At 50.7% G+C, this 20,485-nt stretch overlaps 1 protein-coding gene across 1 annotated transcript in view; it reads right to left on the minus strand.

Annotated features, from left to right (window-relative positions):
- Positions 1-20,485, minus strand: part of nbeab (neurobeachin b) — a 353,874-nt gene that overhangs the window by 158,619 nt on the left and 174,770 nt on the right. The window contains 5 exon segments of the mRNA XM_061216918.1: positions 4,879-4,940; positions 11,982-12,115; positions 13,727-13,846; positions 17,275-17,401; positions 19,623-19,777. Coding sequence (XP_061072902.1) covers positions 4,879-4,940; positions 11,982-12,115; positions 13,727-13,846; positions 17,275-17,401; positions 19,623-19,777 — 598 coding nt within the window.

The following is a 20,485-nucleotide window of genomic DNA, read 5'->3' on the forward strand; positions in this document are numbered from 1 at the left end:
TATTGGACAGTATAGTATAGAGAGACAGGAAGAATGGGAGCGAGAGAGAGGGGAAGACATGCGACAAATGTCAGGCGGTCGGATTCGAACCGCCGACGTCGCGGCTCGCAATGAGCATGCGGTCAGTGCTCTACAGGCTGCGCCACCGAGACACCAAGCCCGCCATCTTTAAGGACATTCCAGCCCGTTAAAAGCAAGGAGCTAGGAGGAGGAGACATGAGTGCATCCTTCATGGAAGCATTTTTCACGTCAGAACGTGAAACGCATAAATGATCGACTGGTGGATCCACCACCTCACCACATCTGCAATTGATGCAAACTAACGCTTGAAAGAGAAAAGACATTTCACGTGTTCTTGATTCCTCCATCCTCACATCCTTTCCTTGCTTCCTTTCTTTGCCTCCTCTGATGGGTAGAGGAAGCATGGAGGGGGAAAAATAAGTGCAAATGGGGGTTTGAGGCCAAGTGAAAGAGGCCACTGCAAGCATGTGTAATAAACTCAAATAAAAACCTGCCGTTGGCGCCCTTTCTCTCCGAGGCCCGGAGGATAAGGGAGGCGTACAAACGTCTGAAACATCAGCCCTTGTGCGTGACCTTTCAGGGTCAACAAAGCAGACTAACACTGCTGTAAGCTGTGACGTTAGGTGAGTGTGTGTCAGAGAGCAGGAGCGGAGCTGCATTATTTTAAATATGTTTTCTCATCAGGAAAATAGCACTCTGCTTTTAATCATTAACACCTGCCTACCTGTTAAACAGCTCATGGCTTCCAAATAAATAAATAAAAAATGACAGCAGAAAGATCCAGTGATAAAACAGCGTATATCACAAACACTGTAAAAACAGTGCGTTATTCCCAACACACCAATATACACACACGCAGAAGGATGGAAGATGTGGGGCTTTGGCTGTGTTGCAGGAAACACACAGTATACGTCGCTCCAGCCCGTGTTTGTTTGTCTGGGCCACCATCCTCTGCTGCTTTCTACACAAAGCCCCCCTGGGTGCGGTTTGTGGGTTACATGGCCCCTGCGGCTTTTTAAGGCCTGGTGACAGTATTTTACCGCAGTAATCACCCTGTACTTCTCAACAGCAGCTCTGCTTCGGATGCTGTTCCCTCCTCCAGGGCTGGCTTACGTAAGACCGCCTCCCCCCCCTACCCCAACCCCCACCCCCACGGCTCCTGAGGTTGCGTGTGGGAACAGTTCTGACCCCGCACCCCGTGTTTTAGTCTCCCCATCTTTACAGTTCATCCTGCAGAGCAGCCGTGCTCTGGGAGAGCGAGGGTCCGCCGGAGAGCCCGGCTCCGCTCAGACTCCCGCCGTGGAAAGTTCTGGAAGGACGCAGGGCAGGGCAGGGCAGGGGGCTCTCCGGTTACATTCCCTCATTTTCCCGCCGATCGATACTCCAGGCCGAGTTTCATCCCGGGAGCCTGGAAGGGCAGGAAGTAACGCCGCAGCGCAGAGGAGACGAGCTGAGAGCGCCCACGCCCAGGCTCCAGTGCGCTCCGCTCCTCTCCGCCATAAATCCAGCGTCCAGCGTCCGGGAACGGCCAGCGTCCCACCGCTTCCTCCGTTTTATCGCTTTTTTTGGGGTGGTGGGGGGGTTATAGATGCGGGACGAGCCGTCGGGACACTTCAAAGGGAGGTGGGGCGCAGCGTGACCCCCCCCCAACACCTCCACCGCCGTGGGCCTCCAGAGGACTCGCCCCTCTCTATCTCCCACCTCCCCGAAAACAGATGTCCGCTGCCCTGCGGACCGGACCGGTCCCGGGGCCTAGCCGACCTGGGAGTGCGGCGGTCTCTCTGCGAACCCCTCCCCCGCCCGAGCACTCCGATCGGCTGGATGCAGGGCAGGGCGGCGGTGGTGGTGGTGTAATGGCTTCCTCATGGACGCCTGGCTCAGCGCGAGAGTGATGAGCTGACTGCAGGTATGTTAACTATCTCCTCTGATAACCGCTACACTGGGACTGTGACCCCTCCGTAACCACAGCTCACAGAGATTTAGGGGGGTCAGCTGTACGTGCTCACGGCAACTGGACGCCGCGGGGGTTGCGAGTAGGGTCTGCTCCGAGTTAGTACAGGGTGTTAATCCATATATCAACAAACCAGACTGCGGTTTTATTTACAAGCATACTGCATTCTACTGTAAAACACAGATGGGATGAAGGTACTGTATAGGACATTTGAAAGGAGGTTATGATCTGAAATGTAGGATTGAGAAACAATGGTGTCGATGACAAGGATGTCAACAGTAGTAGTAACTAGCATGAGGAGTTTGACGAAGACTCTGCTTGCTTGCTTGTGTGTGTCTGTGTGTGTCTGTGTGTGCGTGTGTGTGCATTAGTGCGTGTGTGTGAGTGTGCATAAGAGCGTGTGTGTGAGTGTGCATAAGTGCGTGTGTGTGTGTGTGTGTGTGTGAGTGAGTGTGCATGTGTGTATGTGTGTGTGTGTGAGTGTGTGCGTATGTATGTGTGTGTGTGCGTGTGTGTGTGTGTGGGTGTATGTATGCGTGTGTGTGTGTGTGTGTGTATGTATGTGTGTATGTGTGAGTGTCTGTCAGTGTATGTCTGTGCGTGAGTGTGTGTATGTATGTGTGTGTGTGTATGTGTGTGTGTATGTATGTGTGTGCGTGTGCGTCTGTGTGCGAGTGTGTATGTGTGTGTCTGTGTGTGAGTGTGTGTCTGTGTGAGTGTGTGTTTGTGTGTGAGTGTGTGTGTCTGTGTGTGTGTGTGTGTGTGTCTGTGTGTGTGTGTGTGTGTGTGTGAGAGTGTGTGTGTGTGTGTTTGTGTGTGTGTGTGTGTCTGTGTGAGTGTGTGTGTGTGTGTGTGTGTGTGTGAGTGTGTGTGTGTGTGTGTGTGTGTGTGAGTGTGTGTATGTGTGTGTCTGTGTGTGTGTGTGTGTGTGTGTGTGTGTCTGTGTGTGTCTGTGTGTGTCTGTGTGTGTGTGTGTGTGTGTGTGTGTGTGTGTCTGTGTGTGTGTGTGTGTGTGTGTGTGTATGTGTGTATGTGTGTATGTGTGTTTGTGTATGTGTGTGTCTGTGTGTGAGTGTGTGTGTGTGTCGTGAGTGTGTGTATGTGTGTGTCTGTGTGTGTCTGTGTATGTGTGTGAGTGTGTGAGTGTGTGTATGTGTGTGTCTGTGTGTGTCTGTCTGTGTGTGTGTGTGTGTGTGTGTGAGTGTGTGTATGTGTGTGTCTGTGTGTGTCTGTGTGTGTGTGTGTGTGTGTGTGTGTGTGTAATTGCTGAGCTGGGGCTAAGTGCTGATATCCGATACGAGCATCCAAGGACGAAGGGAACGGATTTGTGGAAGAGGGCGGTGGAAGTAATGGGCAGAAACAGAGCATGCTGCTATTAGCACAGCTGGGGGTCAATACCAATACAATTCAGCTGAGTAACCCAGGCTATTACTGCCAGTGATGCTATCCTAAAGAAGGCACATGGAGCCTATTATATGTGCCGCTTTCCTGAAAGACAAAGCAATGCTAAAAGTGTGCCACAGTGTGGACTTGAGGTGTGATGTGTAGACATTATAAGAAATGGCATTTTATACAAGCCGATACTAGAGGTCCAGTCACATATTAAACCAGATTCCTCACAGGACTGGTGAGCTGGGCATGAACCAGTGATCAGGATGTGCTGAGAGAGTGCTGTCACTGTACTGAGAGAGGGCTGTCACTGTGCTGAGAGAGTACTGTCACTGTGCTGAGTGTGTGCTGTCACTGTGCTGAGAGAGGGCTGTCACTGTGCTGAGTGCTGTCACTGTGCTGAGTGTGTGCTGTCACTGTGCTGAGAGAGTGCTGTCACTGTGCTGAGAGAGGGCTGTCACTGTGCTGAGAGAGGGCTGTCACTGTGCTGAGAGTGTGCTGTCACTGTGCTGAGAGAGTGCTGTCACTGTGTTGAGAGAGGGCTGTCACTGTGCTGAGAGAGTGCTGTCACTGTGTTGAGAGAGGGCTGTCACTGTGCTGAGAGAGGGCTGTCACTGTGCTGAGAGAGGGCTGTCACTGTGCTGAGAGAGTACTGTCACTGTGCTGAGTGCTGTCACTGTGCTGAGTGTGTGCTGTCACTGTGCTGAGAGAGGGCTGTCACTGTGCTGAGAGAGGGCTGTCACTGTGCTGAGAGAGTGCTGTCACTGTGCTGAGAGAGTGCTGTCACTGTGCTGAGAGAGGGCTGTCACTGTGCTGAGAGAGGGCTGTCACTGTGCTGAGTGCTGTCACTGTGCTGAGAGAGGGCTGTCACTGTGCTGAGAGAGGGCTGTCACTGTGCTGAGAGAGTGCTGTCACTGTGCTGAGAGAGTGCTGTCACTGTGCTGAGAGAGTGCTGTCACTGTGCTGAGTGCTGTCACTGTGCTGAGAGAGGGCTGTCACTGTGCTGAGAGAGGGCTGTCACTGTGCTGAGTGCTGTCACTGTGCTGAGAGAGGGCTGTCACTGTGCTGAGTGCTGTCACTGTGCTGAGAGAGGGCTGTCACTGTGCTGAGTGCTGTCACTGTGCTGAGAGAGTGCTGTCACTGTGCTGAGTGTGTGCTGTCACTGTGCTGAGAGAGTGCTGTCACTGTGCTGAGAGAGTGCTGTCACTGTGCTGAGAGAGTGCTGTCACTGTGCTGAGAGAGGGCTGTCACTGTGCTGAGAGAGTGCTGTCACTGTGCTGAGAGAGGGCTGTCACTGTGCTGAGTGTGTGCTGTCACTGTGCTGAGACACACTTCCATTGAGGGTTCAGTCATAAAGTTCAATGCAGGTGCAGTGTCAGAACAGAACAGGTTCTCTGTTAGTAATGCGGGGCCTGCAGGTTGTGCTCCTGATTCAGTTCTGGTACAGGCACAGCAAGAGACTGAGGAGGAGATAAGTGGAGGAGGTAAGGTGGACGTTGGAGCAGAAGGTAGCTCACCTGCGAGCAAAGCAGCATCACCAGCTCCACCACGGAGGTGCTGGACTTCATACACACCAGCCCTGCAGGAGCATAGAGCAGAGAGGAGCGTGAGCTCTCACACTCACAATCACACAGAAACAGACACACACACTCACACACACACACACACACACACACACTCACACACTCACACACTCACACACTCACACACACTCACACACTCACTCACACACACACTCACACACACTCACACACACTCACACACATACACTAACACACAGAAGCATACACACAGACAGAGACACACACATACACACAGACACACACATGCTCACGCAGACAGAAACACACGCGAGCAAGCACACATGTGCACAAACATGCACACATGGAAGCACACAGAGACACACACACACACATACACACACACATACACATACACATACACATACACAGAATAGGTACGGTAAACGTGACAGTCAGTGAAGACAGGAGAGCAGAGCCTTAGAGAAGAAGAGGAGAGAGAGAGGGAGAGGGAGAGGAGAGGAGAGGGCAGATATGTCACTCTCACAGATGTGACCGGAGCAGAGGCACATACCGTATCTCTCTCACAGACATGACCGGAGCAGAGGCACATACTGTATCTCTCTCACAGACATGACCGGAGTGACACATCTCTTACAGACATAGGAGAGAGAACAGAAACTCATCTCTCACAGACATAGGAGAGAGAACAGAAACACATCTCTCACAGACATAGGAGAGGAAGAAGAGAAACACATCTCTCACAGACAGAGGAGAGGAAGAAGAGAAACACATCTCTCACAGACATAGGAGAGAAAACAGAAACACATCTCTCACAGACATAGGAGAGGAAGAAGAGAAACACATCTCTCACAGACAGGGGGAGGGAGAAGAGAAACATCTCACAGACAGGGAGGGAGAGAACAGAAACACATCTCTCACAGACAGGGAGGGAGAACAGAAACACATCTCTCACAGACAGGGAGAGGGAGAACAGAAACACATCTCTCACAGACATAGGGGAGGGAGAACAGAAACACATCTCTCACAGACAGGGAGAGGGAAAACAGAAACACATCTCTCACAGACAGGGGGAGAGAGAACAGAAACACATCTCTCACAGACAGAGGGAGAGATAACAGAAACACATCTCTCACAGACAGAGGAGGGAGAGAACAGAAACACATCTCTCACAGACAGAGGAGAGAGAACAGAAACACATCTCTCAGAAAGAGGAGAGGGAGAACAGAAACACATCTCTCACAGACAGAGGAGAGAGAACAGAAACGCATCTCTCACAGACATAGGAGAGGGAGAACAGAAACACATCTCTCACAGACAGAGGAGATAGAGAACTGAAACACATCTCTCACAGACATAGGAGAGGGAGAACAGAAACACATCTCTCACAGACAGAGGGAGAGAACAGAAACACATCTCTCACAGACAGGGGGAGAGAGAACAGAAACACATCTCTCACAGAGGAGAGGGAGAACAGAAACATATCTCTCACAGACAGGGAGGGAGAGAACAGAAACACATCTCTCACAGAGGAGAGAGAACAGAAACACATCTCTCAGACAGAGGAGAGGGAGAACAGAAACACATCTCTCACAGACAGAGGAGAGGGAGAACAGAAACGCATCTCTCACAGACAGAGGAGAGGGAGAACAGAAACACATCTCTCACAGACAGGGAGGGAGAACAGAAACACATCTCTCACAGACAGGGAGGGAGAACAGAAACACATCTCTCACAGGCAGGGAGGGAGAACAGCTGTGCATGTGAAGTGGCATCTTATTTGATAACAAGAGTTACTGACTAACTAACTTGCACGCATACCTTCAAATACTGAATTTACACGAATGGGCTATAGTTTCATGATATACAACAAATAAACATTGCCAGTTATTCTCACAATGTGTCTTCAGGATACATAATTATTTAGTTTTAGCAGGAGAGATGTAACAAGGCTGGCGTGTCACATAATTAAGAATATAGCTAATACTGCTCGTTAGGTTGTTAGGTTATGTATATTGGAGTTGCCGAGTAATAGCCTCTCGCCACCAAATTAGCTACAATTTAAACTACACGGGTATGTAGTTATAGCTGCAGTTTACTCTAGTGTTGAGGAGAGTAGTGACACGTCTTAACCTCACAGTACAGAGCTGAGGAGAGAGCCTGCACTGAATGAAGAATACGAGCAGCCGTTATGTGGAACAAGATCACGGTAGTTATTTTCTATATTTTATATATATATATATATATATATATATATATATATGGTACTGTGCAGATGTCTCAAAGCACCCTAGACTTTATTATATATAAGTTTCTTTCTTTGTGTGTGTTAGTAGAAAAGAACACATTTGAGATTTCCAAATACTCACTTTCCAAAAGATTTAATTTTACAGACATTTTTGTATTTAGTTTTAAAAAGTAACATATTTTTACTAGATTGGGAGATTGATAGCAATTTACTACTTTTTACATAAAAACTCGATCAAGGAGCACACTGATGCAGTTCTAACGCCGAAGGGTGGTCACAAAGAATAATGATTTGATTCAGTTTTTAACTATTCTGCCAAATTACTAAAATGTCATATACAATGAGTAGTACATTTACTTAGGACCTTTCATTGAATTATTTTTGAAAGAATCCTATCTGTACAGAATGTTATACAGGTGCCTAAGACTTCTGCACAGTACTGTATATATATTGTCCTCATATTTGGCGATAAAAAGGAAAGGCGACACTGGAAGAAACGTGCACAGTGTCAGTGTCTGTCTCACAGTGATATTCCCGTCGACCCTGTGGGGGGAATGAAACTAATCCATAAATATAGGCAGACCATATGTCGTCACCTGCTGTTCTATTAGTGTACGTATACATTATTTTCCCCCGTCTTTGGGCAAATGAGAAGCTATTCTTTGTCGATGTCTTCTTCCTCATCCTCGTCTTAACCTATGTATTATTGATATCAGTAATATTAGTAGTTGTCGCAGTAGTAGTACTGTTTTGGGTGCATTTTCCTGATAACAGACATGTTCCCGTCTCACTCTGTGGGCGTTGGGGAGAAAATGAGGACGAGCTTTAAGCGCAAGTTTAACCTCCCCCGTGACGTGTCCGGTGTCCTCTCAGGCAGATTTAATGGGCTGAGCTGAAGGTGCGTGAATGTATCTGGGGCGGATGGAGGTCACAGTGTGGGATCAATACTACTGCAGCCGCGCCCATTACACCACTGAGCACCCGGGGCATCGACGCGTAAACACCGGCAACTTACCTCCTACACACATTAATACAGGTAAACATTTCTCAATTCAGACTCAAACATATACCGGATGCTAAGATTCACTGCGAGGTTGCACCACAAATGTGAATTTGAATTATTATTATTTCTTTTTTTTTGAGTTTGTATGACTCAAATTCCTTTTCGGACAAATGAGCTCCTCTGTTTTCGCTCATTAAAATTAATCAGATCACGAGCTGCCTCTGGCTTCTGGGTGCAAGCCTGACAGGAACGCTAGCACGGTGCGGAGGGGCGCCGACAGTATGGCAGCCCCTCTGGGACAAACAGAACGATGTGTCTGAGACGGAGGACTATGGTGCGGGGAGGCATTCGACACTGAGGACAGCCCGTGAGCGCAGCACAACTGAGGCGTCACAGGTGCGAGTCCAGACCCTTCAGTCATTCCTGGGGAGAGCGCCCCGTCTCCATGGCGACCAGGTGAATCTGACCTGGATCGACTGTGGTAGCCCTCTCCCTCCCTCTTCGCCAGGAGGAATTCACTGCTCTGCTACAGACTACTGAAGAGCCCTCCACTCGCATATCCACACACAGTTATACCCTGGCAGAATAATCTCTCTCTCTCTCTCTCACACACACACACACACACACACACACACAGTCAGGAAAACACGCATACACACACACACATATCCAGCAAGCACACACTCCACAGTAACTCCCTGGTCCCTGGTGGCTAACAGTGGATCTAGAAGCAGACAGTGGACTAATGAAACAAGAAGCAGGTGTGAGAAGCTCATCTGCAGAAGCTCTGCTCTGCTCTGCAGTACAGGGGGAACGGACTTCCGGGCAGGGCAGGGGAACAGGGCGGAGGGAGCTCGTCCTTTTGGAGGGTTTGGGGTTTTGATGGAGAGAAGGTGACGATGGTATTCAGGGAAAGGGACTGGATATGACGGGTGAGAAATAAGAAGCGGGGCTGTGTGATTGTGATGTTTCATACGGTTCTGATACGGAGACAAGATGGAATGGCATTTTATTCAATTTATTTCATTATTTGGAATACAGGTCTAATTGTTTTACAAAACATACAAATGTAAGTCTGCCTTAAGTGATGAAGGGGCCCCCGTGTTGGCTGTGATGGTTCTAAACATGCTGCTGTGGTATTTCAGCATTAGTGCATATCTCTCTCACCGAGGGAACCTGCAATCACACTACACTCAGCAGATACGATGTAAAAAGGGCACCTTGCATGAATCTGATTTGTGTGTGTGTGTGATAGTGTGTGTCTGCGATTGTATGCGTGTGTGATTTTGTGTGTGATCGTGAGTTGTCTGTGATTGTGTAGTGTGTGTTTGTGAGTGCGTGTGAGTCAGTTCCAAAAAGCAGCTGATGACTGCCACTCTGCCTATGAGGTACAGTGCTGCAATTGTTAACCGGCTCATAGAATAATAGTATCAGTTGCATTAATGACTGAAGGAACTGAATTAGTACCCACGCCGCACCCCTCTGCCTGCTGGAGGAGGATATGACTTTGACCTTGTGTCATGGCTGACATGGGCCCATTATCCCTAAAGGTCGCGCTTTCCCACACCGTAACTCAGCGGTCCCCGACACGGCCCCCTCGCGGGTCAGGGGGGGGGGCAGACCCGGCGACCCCGGAGCGGGGCTGATAGACAAACTGAAACCGCTCTGTTTAAACACGCCATGGCGGTTATTTCCTGTAAACAGCGCGGGGTTACGCCGGCGGGTGAATGCGGCATTGTGGGAGCGGGGCGGAGGACCACAACCGCCGCAGTGTCTTCAGGGGCAGGCGCCTCTCACGCTCCGGCCCGAGCAGGGACCCGGGGTGCACCCCGAATAATTGCCGCGCCGACCACATGTCCGAGGGCGGGGGCAGGGGCCGCGACCCCCCGGTAATTCGAGGGTTGATGGATGGCGGGTAATTACCGCCAAATGGAGAGAGAGGCTCCGCACGAGGCCCGAGCGTTTCACTGCGGGGGCACGGAGTGGGGGATGGACGGAGAATAAAGGAGAGAAACAGCTCTACCTCCACCCCCCCGCCCCCCTGCCGGGGGTACGGCTAATGAGTGCCCCCCCGCCCGGGCCGCATTTGCATGATTAATTACGAGGCGGCGGCACCGTGCCGCTTTCATTCGTTACCGGGCGCGCGATCGGTCTCGTCACGGCGACCGCGTGTGGCCATGGCGACGGCGGCTGGTTGCCGGGCCGAGGTCTCAGTCTTAATGACCTAATTTATATAAGACACCCCCCTCCCCCCCCCCCGGGTCTACGGGCCTAATTCCTCACCGCAGCGGAGGTCATGGGCTATCTCCAAAATCACTAATACTGTCTTCCTGTGGAATCTGCGACACGGTCTGTGTGCTCCTTCCGCCAGCGCGGTCCTGGGTTTAGAATTTTATTGGCAGGGCGAAACCTGCTATAAAAACAAGCCACTCGATGCGGGTTTAAGAGCACCTCGGGCAGGACCAGGAGAAAAAGCACAACCTGCCGTGGCGATAATAATCTCCCACACAACGATGGCAGGGAAGACAGAGGGCGAGCCCCACAGTCACATTAGCGTTACTGCTAGAGAGGCAATTCTGAATTCCATATATTAAAAAGCACGTCAAAACTGAGAGAAAAAAAACGTCACTTGTCCATTGCAGGGCTTGTTTCTGGGCCGAGTGCAGATGGTACGTCTGTCAATTAGGGAAATATTTACTTTATTTACTTTCCTTCATTCAGAAACAGTCTGGATGCACAGCGCACTGCGACTCAGAAGCTGAAAACTGAAAGATGGAGAAGGCGTGTGTTTCCATTTTAAAACGCTTGACTTTGTGCTGCTGGTTATTGAAGGGGTTGAGTGTCAGACAGCTCTGTGCAGGTGAGTCCTCTCTTGGCTGTACATGGCTCATGATTGGCTTGTGCCTGGTTGTACTTGGCTCATGATTGGCTTGTGCCTGGTTGTACTTGGCTCATGATTGGCTTGTGTCTGGTTGTACTTGGCTCATGATTGGCTTGTGCCTGGTTGTACATGGTCCATGATTGGCTTGTGCCTGGTTGTACATGGTCCATGATTGGCTTGTGGCTGGTTGTACATGGTCCATGATTGGCTTGCGCCTGGTTGTACATGGCTCATGATTGGCTTGTGGCTGGTTGTACATGGTCCATGATTGGCTTGCGCCTGGTTGTACATGGCTCATGATTGGCTTGTGAATGGCTCACACCTGGCCCTCTCTACGACTAACATAACTACACAGCTGCATGTGAATTTTTCACATTACCGTAACTCCTTGGAATAAAGACATAGACACACTTTCGATTAACAACCTTTGGCATTGAGTCCCTATGGCTGGGACTCTATCTTAGATTTTGTTTTTTAATATATTTTTAAAATACTTAAATAGACTTGAATCCATCCTTTTAGGAGGATGTTGTAATCCGCTTCATAAATTTGTCTTGGGGAGCACAATCTCTTGCATGGCGCAAAGAAAATTATCATCTATCTCATTACCTCTATCTGTCTGTCTGTATCGATCTACCAACATAATCTATCTATCACACAGCAGCAGCCACACTTGTGAGAGGTGATCAAATAATATGAAATAATGCATATGAGGGAAATGTATGGCACCAGGGGGTGTGGCCAGGTCAGGGAGGGGGCGGGGGAGGGGGCTAATTGCAGGCCACCTTCTCCGTTGGGAGAGCAGGTGAACACCCGCTTGCGGCTGGTCATACCTGCTTTTGCTCCATCAGTGGTGGAGCCAGTGGCACAGAGACAGGGTGGTGGTGGGGTGGTGGTGGTGGTGGGTGAGGACTCCACACAGAGTAGAAAATCAGCGTGTACAGCACCTGTACCTTCTATGAGGAGCTCCTGCCCGTGGCTACCCAGCAGCGTGCGCGAGAGGAACGGGGCGAAGTCCACGAAGATCTCCCTCAGCAACGGGGCCACCTTCTCCAGGGCCCGCTCCAGCTTAGTGGTGATGCTGAGAGAGGGAACAAGAGGGAGAGAGAGGGAGAGGGGGAGGGAGAGAGAGGGAGAGGGGGAGGGAGAGAGAGGGAGGGAGGGAGAGAGAGAGGGAGAGAGGGGGAGAGAGAGGGAGAGAGGGAGAGAGAGGGAGAGAGAGGGAGGGAGGGAGGGAGGGAGGGAGAGAGAGAGAGAGAGAGGGAGAGGGGGAGGGAGAGGGAGGGAGAGAGGGAGAGAGAGAGAGGGAGGGAGGGAGAGAGGGAGAGAGAGAGGGAGAGAGGGAGAGAGGGGGGGAGAGGGGGAGGGAGAGAGAGAGGGATAGGGAGAGAGAGGGGGAGAGAAAGACAAAGTGAAAAAGACAGAGCAAGAGACAAAAAATGAGTGAAAACGACAGGGGAAGAGTCAGAGAAAGATTGGGAGATTGATAGAGAGAAATGATAAAAATAAGGGAGGAACATAAAGAGATGAGGAGGGGGCGGTCAGCACAGTGGCAGTGTGCAGACCAGGCGAGAGACAGACACAGCCCCCCCCCCCCCCCCGCCGTGGTGAGGACACGGTGAAGGGCGATGGGGACACAGAGCTGTGTGACGCTGCTCTCTCCTCTCCCACAGGGTCAGTGAGCTCTGCTAAAGCTGCACATCGCTGTGGGCAACACACACTCACGCTACGACAACACTTCACTCTAAAGGACGCAAGTGACCTTTCACCTTTTAGAGAGGCTCCCCTTTGGTCATTTTCTGAAGCCCTTCTGGAAACTGTCTCCCCATTTGAATGCTATTATTTGCTTTCTAACAACCATTTTACCCCTTCAAAAGAATTATATTTCTGAGCACCACGCCTCCCAATTTGAGAAGCAGGGTTTTTACAGCACCGCTGTGGTGTCAGGTGCTGCATGACAGTGTCACACAGGGGTTGAGCGGATTAGAGAGGGCCCTTGCATCCTCACTGAAGTGTTGGAAAGCAGGGAGGACAGATGCAGCGGGTTTGGAGGGGGGTTAGACGGCTGAAACGCGGGGCGTGGAAGGGGTGTGTCTGTCTCTCAAGAGCGCAGTGGCATGACACGTTTTACCTCTGGTCCTTATCTGGGGGAATAAAAAAACTAGCATCGCTAACCTTTTAGCATGTGTATATATACGTAAAGGTAAACACAATTTCAATTTCCTAATTATTTATTTATTGTGCCACGCAACAACTCAGATGTGCCTCCAAGTTTTAAATCAAAGACACTTAAAATTTACAAATAATAAAGGCATTTGAGTGAAGAACCAATTAAGGATAGCTGAAATTGGAGGCCGCACATTTAGCTGAATGGACACTGAAAGTGGTGTCAGCGGTCAGTCCGATTCGTGTTCGGTCACCGGAGCGCTACTTCCGGTGCCGTGTGACGGGCGTGTCATGCCACTGCCGGGCCCCGCCCCTTACAGGCGGAGGATTTAGTGTCACAAAAAAAAGGACCCACATCCCAAACGAGCCCAGGAAGAAGGGGAACAGAGGAGAGAGAGAGCAGAGGAGGAAGAGGGCTGAGCCCCGCCCCGCCCCGCCCCGCGGGACCCCCAGGGGGCGGCGTTGAGTATGGAGGTGTGACGGTAGACCACGGGACGGCCCCGTTGGCCAATGAGAATGTCCTTGCCTATGACACTGGCCTGCACCTCGGGGAGCTGCCGGGATCCCTGGCAGGGAGCTAAAGGGTTTGAGTTCTGGCGGTGTCAGCCCGGATCTTAGTGGACACGGGTCCACTTCACAAAAGGCACTGCAATACAAATTAGCACAGAGAGATACAGGGGTTTATAATACTGGACGAACCATGCGTACTCTTAAGTCTGACTCCTTATATGAGATACAAGGGCTTATATATATGTAACGTACTTATCTCACTACGTACTCCACTTATTCTTACTCTTGAGCCTTTAAGGTCTGAGATCAGAATGCTCTTGACTCAGAAACGGCTTAACTTCTGATGCTGATGTAAGGAATCGCGGCTGGGCATTCCATGTGAATTCAAATGAAATGCGCCAGAGGATCTCTTCAAATTTCTTTCATTTTTTGTGTGATGGCGGCAAAGGAGAGGAAAAGAAATCCTGGAAATTTGAGCTCCATATGCCACCTTGTGTTTTTTGTTTTGTTTTTTGAGCCTTCTACAATTTAGTGGGCCGTCACTTAAAAAGTGCCGACTTGCATGGAATCCACCATGGCAATAATTCTACAATAATTCTACAATAACGCCCAAGTCAACGGCCAAATTTGATATTCAGACCTGTCTGTTGGGCAATATCCTATATATAGGTTTATAGAAAGCAGACACATGCAAGAAATTTCTTAGATAAAGATAATAGTCTTAAAATATTTTTTAAACGTTATTTTGGACTATTCCATTTGCTCTAGTTTGGTACAGAATATACTAATGTATGAGGTTAAGGTTTCTGAAGCTGCCGTAGAAAGCAAACCTATCAAGACAACATGACTATTTTTTTCATGAAAGGGTGAGTGAACACATTGAAAATGGAGGCACACTTATTACGCCCTTTTTCAGGGTTAAATTAACTTCATTCCATTTTCTGACACCTGATTTAAATTCTACACGCTAAGTACCAGATATAAAATGATTTGGCAGTTTGGTTGGAGAATTATGGTGATTTAAACTAGCCACATTTGAAGTTCATTTGATCTGACACGGCATGGCCCTGCTGGTAATTCAAAGCAATGGAGTTCAAGAACACTGACATTCCAAAAAAAAACCCTACTGGTTCAAGGGCTGAGTCTTTGTTCTTATCTTGCATTCTTATTCTATGGTTATTCTAACCGTTATTCTTTTTGTTTAGGGGGGGGGGGGGTGACTCAAACAAGGCAGTGTGGCTGAACGGCACAGTGACGTGGTGAATTGTTTATTGTGCTTGCAGTCGCTCTAAGGAACCGCGTGGAGTGGCAGACATCGACAACAGAGAAGCAGTTTTGATCATCACGGTCATAGTAATCATCATCATCATCATCATCATCATCATCATGCTTTCAGACAGCCCAGCTGGGAGAGCCCAGAGCTCAGTCAGGACTCTGGAGCTTCATCATGGACTCCGCAGTGGCGGTAAGTGAGGCAGGTTACCGCTGCCATGGCAACCGATTTGCAATTCCTTCAGAGAGAGAGAGAGCACGGCTTGGTGCTGCTCGAGAGGCACATTGTGTGTGTGTGTTGTGTGTGTGTTTGGGGGTGGGAGTGCCTCTCTGTCACAGGGCATTAGACGGTGTGAGCAGGAGAACTCAAGGTCAGAGTAAACTGTGCTCTGTGAGCTGCTTTATGTATCCTGTGTGTTACCATTCAACACATACCATACACACACCATCCACATACGCATACGCACGCACATACACATACACACACACACATGCATATATACATACACACACACATACATACACACACACACACACACACACACACACTAACACCCATACACACACGCACACTCGCACACACACACACACACACACACACACACATACATACACACACACACACACACACACACACACACATACATACACACACACTAACACGCATACACACACACGCACACACACACTAACACGCATACACACATACGCACGCACACACACACACTAACACACATACACACACACACACACACACACACACTAACACCCATACACATACGCACACTCGCACACACACACACACACACACACACACACACTCTAACACCCATACACATACGCACACTCGCGCACACACACATACATGCACACACACACATACACACACACACACACACACACACACATACATACATACACACACACTAACACGCATACACACACACGCACACACACACTAACACGCATACACACATACGCACGCACACACACACACTAACACACATACACACATGCACACACACACGCACATACATGCATATATACATACACACACACTAACACGCATACACACACACGCACACACACACTAACACGCATACACACATACGCACGCACACACACACATACACACATGCGCACACACACACGCACATACATGCATATATAGATACACACACACTCACACACACACATACACACTAACACGCACACACACACACACACATACATACTAACACGCATACACACATACACACTAACACACACACACACACACACACACACACACATACTAACACGCATACACACACACACACACACTAACACACATACACACACACAAATATACACACGCACGCACGCACGCACGCACGCACACACACACACACACACACACACACACTAACACGCATACACACATACACACATACACACATACACACATACACACTAACACACTAACACACACACACACACACACACACACACACACACACACACACACACACACTGAAAGGGAGAACTGCACGTAAATGGGACATCTGTTAGAAGATCTGTTGGCGTTTTGCTTGTCTGGAAACAGCAGTGGTGGAGAGCCACGCCGCTGGCTGCCCTGACGAGCAGATTCGGAGGGATTTCGATCAGACCGCACACACTCCCCTCCACTTAGCGCAGCGATGCGCGCCTCGGGAACAGGCCACTCACGACGAGTGCAGACATAACAAGACAGGAGGGAATACGGCACCGCCGCCGGGCACAGCGCCCCCCGGTGGCTGCCGTGTGTGTGGAAGTGCAGCTGAGTGTGTGAGGCTGTGTGCTGGGGAGGCCCAGGCAGGGAGACAGAGAGATGGGGATGGCTCTGAGGGCGACAGGAGAGGGACCAGGGAGGGGACAGAAAGCAGCGCGCGGGGGCGCGATTGGGTGCGGGTGGGGTAGGGTAGGATGTGTGCGGGGCAAGGGGTAGAGGAATCAGGACAAGAGACTAAGATGGAGGGCGGTACAGGATGGCAGGGGCAGCGGTAGGGACATGGGGCAGGATGGCAGGGGCAGTGGTGGGGACATGGGGCAGGATGGTAGGGACATGGGGCAGGATGGCAGGGGCAGTGGTGGGGACATGGGGCAGAGGGTGGGGACATGGGGCAGTGGTGGGGACATGGGCAGGATGGGAGGGACATGGGGCAGGATGGTAGGGACATGGGGCAGAAGGCGGGGACATGGGGCAGGATGGGAGGGACATGGGGCAGGATGGCAGGGGCAGTGGTGGGGACATGGGGCAGAAGGCGGGGCTACCTCATGTTCTCCACCGTGTCCTCAGGCATGGGTGCCACCGTCTGCACGGCCGGCAGGTTCTTACTGGTGGCCCCGTTAACGAAGCTGGAGGAGGAGGAGGAAGAGGAGGAGGCCGAGTCTGTGGCACCTTGAGGGACGAGAGGCAGAGTTAAAATAAAAAAAGATCAGCGTTTAAAAACTAAAATTATAATAGGAAGTACTAGAGAAACAACTAAAGAGCAAAACAAGCACAAGCATTGATTTGTCCAGAGATGCACAGTATCTGGAGCTGGCACCAACAAACCTCTATCATTCCCTCAGGCCACACATCCTAAACAACACCCCCCATTCTCCCACAAGCTGCATTAGTCAAAAGCCTGACACGACATAACAAAATTCACCTTCAGGGTTGTGTGTTTTTACTGAATCAAACACAAAGTTCGTTATCCCCCCCCCCCCCCCCCCCCCCCCACCAAATACTATCTTGGCCTGGAAATAGCAGTTAAATATTGTCCCATAATTCTGGATAAGGACTCGTGCACAGTGCCGCAGTGTTGAGCGACTCTCAGAAGGATGAGCGGGAAAAACCGAGAGGCTCCGAGCACGCTGGGATGTGTGAGAAGTGCATGCTGGGAGCTGAAAGCGGACTTTTCACTCTGACACATTTCTGGCATTCCTGCTCCGGGGCTCCAGGGAAGAGCCGTGTTTTTAATAGGTGTTTGAGCTCCTAATGGCCTCGGCATTAAGTGGCCCCTTTCACTGCGCCCGGCCGCAGGAGCCCCGGGGTGGAACCAAAACTGCACAGGGTCAGGGGGAGGGGGGGGGAAGGGTCAGGAGAGCGCGCATGAGACTCATGCCACAGTGCACTGGGGTTAAACACGGGGGATGTCTATAAACACACACACATATATACGTAGATGACACAATAAGACCGCATGGGGAGTCTGCGTCGGTGCCTGGCTGTGCACTAAGCCGGCCATTGAATAACAGGATATAATCATAAAATAAGAGGATTGCTTCTGTTAGCAGCTGACTCATTAACTCCTTAGGGAAAGCTAAGCAGTGGCTCTCCGGTGGCACATTATCTGTGCATTGAGGGGGAAGGAGAGCCATCTAGTGGCGAGATGTGGTTTCACTGCATTCATTCAGTCCCACAGTTGACAATAGTCTAATCTCCTTTACTTTCATGAATAATTATGAAAAAAAGGAAAAGGAATTCTTAGAACAGAATTAACACCTTAAGTCTCACGTGAGGGATTTTTCTTGCATTCACTCCTTTTTTCAGCCTGCAATTTCCAATTACTATGGTAACAGAATATACTTTTTTTGAAAGCATTAAAACTCACGGTTCTATCTGTATAACCTATTTTAACATGACATTGCGTTAGCGACAACAGTTCCTTATTTTGTAACATGTGGGTGGTAAAACAAGTGTGAGGGTGTGTGAGGGCGTACCTGTGACAGACAGGAATAGGTGTGTGTGTAGCTCACCTTTGACAGACAGGTGTAAGTATGTGTGAGGCTCACCTGTAGTGTCGATCATGCTCTTGGGCCTGGCTGAGACTCACCTGTAGTGTTGATCATGCTCTTGGGCCTGGCTGAGACTCACCTGTAGTGTTGATCATGTTCTTGGGCGTGGCTGAGACACACCTGTAGTGTTGATCATGCTCTTGGGTGTGGCTGAGACTCACCTGTAGTGTTGGGTGTGGCTGAGGCTCACCTGTAGTGTTGATAATGCTCTTGGGCGTGGCTGAGGCTCACCTGTAGTGTTGATCATGCTCTTGGGCGTGGCTGAGACTCACCTGTAGTGTTGGGTGTGGCTGAGGCTCACCTGTAGTGTTGATCATGCTCTTGGGCGTGGCTGAGACTCACCTGTAGTGTTGATCATGCTCTTGGGCGTGGCTGAGACTCACCTGTAGTGTTGATCATGCTCTTGGGCGTGGCTGAGACTCACCTGTAGTGTTGATCATGCTCTTGGGTGTGGCTGAGACTCACCTGTAGTGTTGGGTGTGGCTGAGACTCACCTGTAGTGTTGATCATGCTCTTGGGCGTGGCTGAGACTCACCTGTAGTGTTGGGCGTGGCTGAGACTCACCTGTAGTGTTGATCATGCTCTTGGGTGTGGCTGAGACTCACCTGTAGTGTTGGGCGTGGCTGAGACTCACCTGTAGTGTTGATCATGCTCTTGGGCGTGGCTGAGACTCACCTGTAGTGTTGATCATGCTCTTGGGCGTGGCTGAGACTCACCTGTAGTGTTGATCATGCTCTTGGGCGTGGCTGAGACTCACCTGTAGTGTTGATCATGCTCTTGGGCGTGGCTGAGACTCACCTGTAGTGTTGATCATGCTCTTGAGCGTGGCTGAGACTCACCTGTAGTGTTGATCATGCTCTTGGGCGTGGCTGAGGCAGCAGCGAAGATGTTGGGCGTGCTCCCGGAGGCCAGACTCCCCGCGGTGCTGGAGCTGCCCACCGTGGTGACGGCCAGGTTCCCGGGCGGGGGCTTCTTCACCGGGACCACCACGCTCCTGGAGCACAGACACAGGGCCAGGGTCAGGGTCAGGGTCAGGGTCAGGGTCAGGGTCAGGGTCAGGGCCAGGGTCAGTCAGGGTCACTCAGGGTCACTCAGGGTCACTCAGGGAGCAGGGTCAGGGCCAGGGTCAGTCAGGGTCACTCAGGGAGCAGGGAGCAGGGTTGGGGCCAGGGTCAGGGAGCGGGGTCGGGGCCAGGGCCAGGGCGCAGGGTTGGGGGCAGGGTCAGGGAGCGGGGCCAGGGTCGGGGTCGGGGCCGGGGCCGGGGCCGGGGCCAGGGCCAGGGTCGGGGTCGGGGTCGGGGTCAGGGTCAGGGAGTGGGGGCTGTGTGGGGGGGCTGGCTGGAGCATCATGGACACCGGGGGGGGGGACTTAGGATGAGAATTCAGTTCAACACTAACACTAACAGTGCATTTTTGTAATAAGTTACTCAGACTGGACATCACATTGTCTGGTCGGGACCACCAACCGGATCTAACACCGGACACTGTGCCCAGAGACTGGCTTTCAGCCACTTTAAACTCCATCAGGCCCTCGTCTGTTCGTGTCTTAAAGTTGAACAGGAGACGAAACTGCAGGAGTCAAGAACACAGCAGATTATGCTTTACACTGGACAAGGCTCACTTGGAACAGGGCCACGTTATATTTAAACCCCCGACCTCCAGACCTGCGCACGGGACCTTTAAGAGAGGAACGGCAGGCCGG

Source organism: Conger conger, chromosome 13 (assembly GCF_963514075.1).
Source record: "Conger conger chromosome 13, fConCon1.1, whole genome shotgun sequence".
NCBI classification, from domain to species: Eukaryota; Metazoa; Chordata; class Actinopteri; order Anguilliformes; family Congridae; genus Conger; species Conger conger.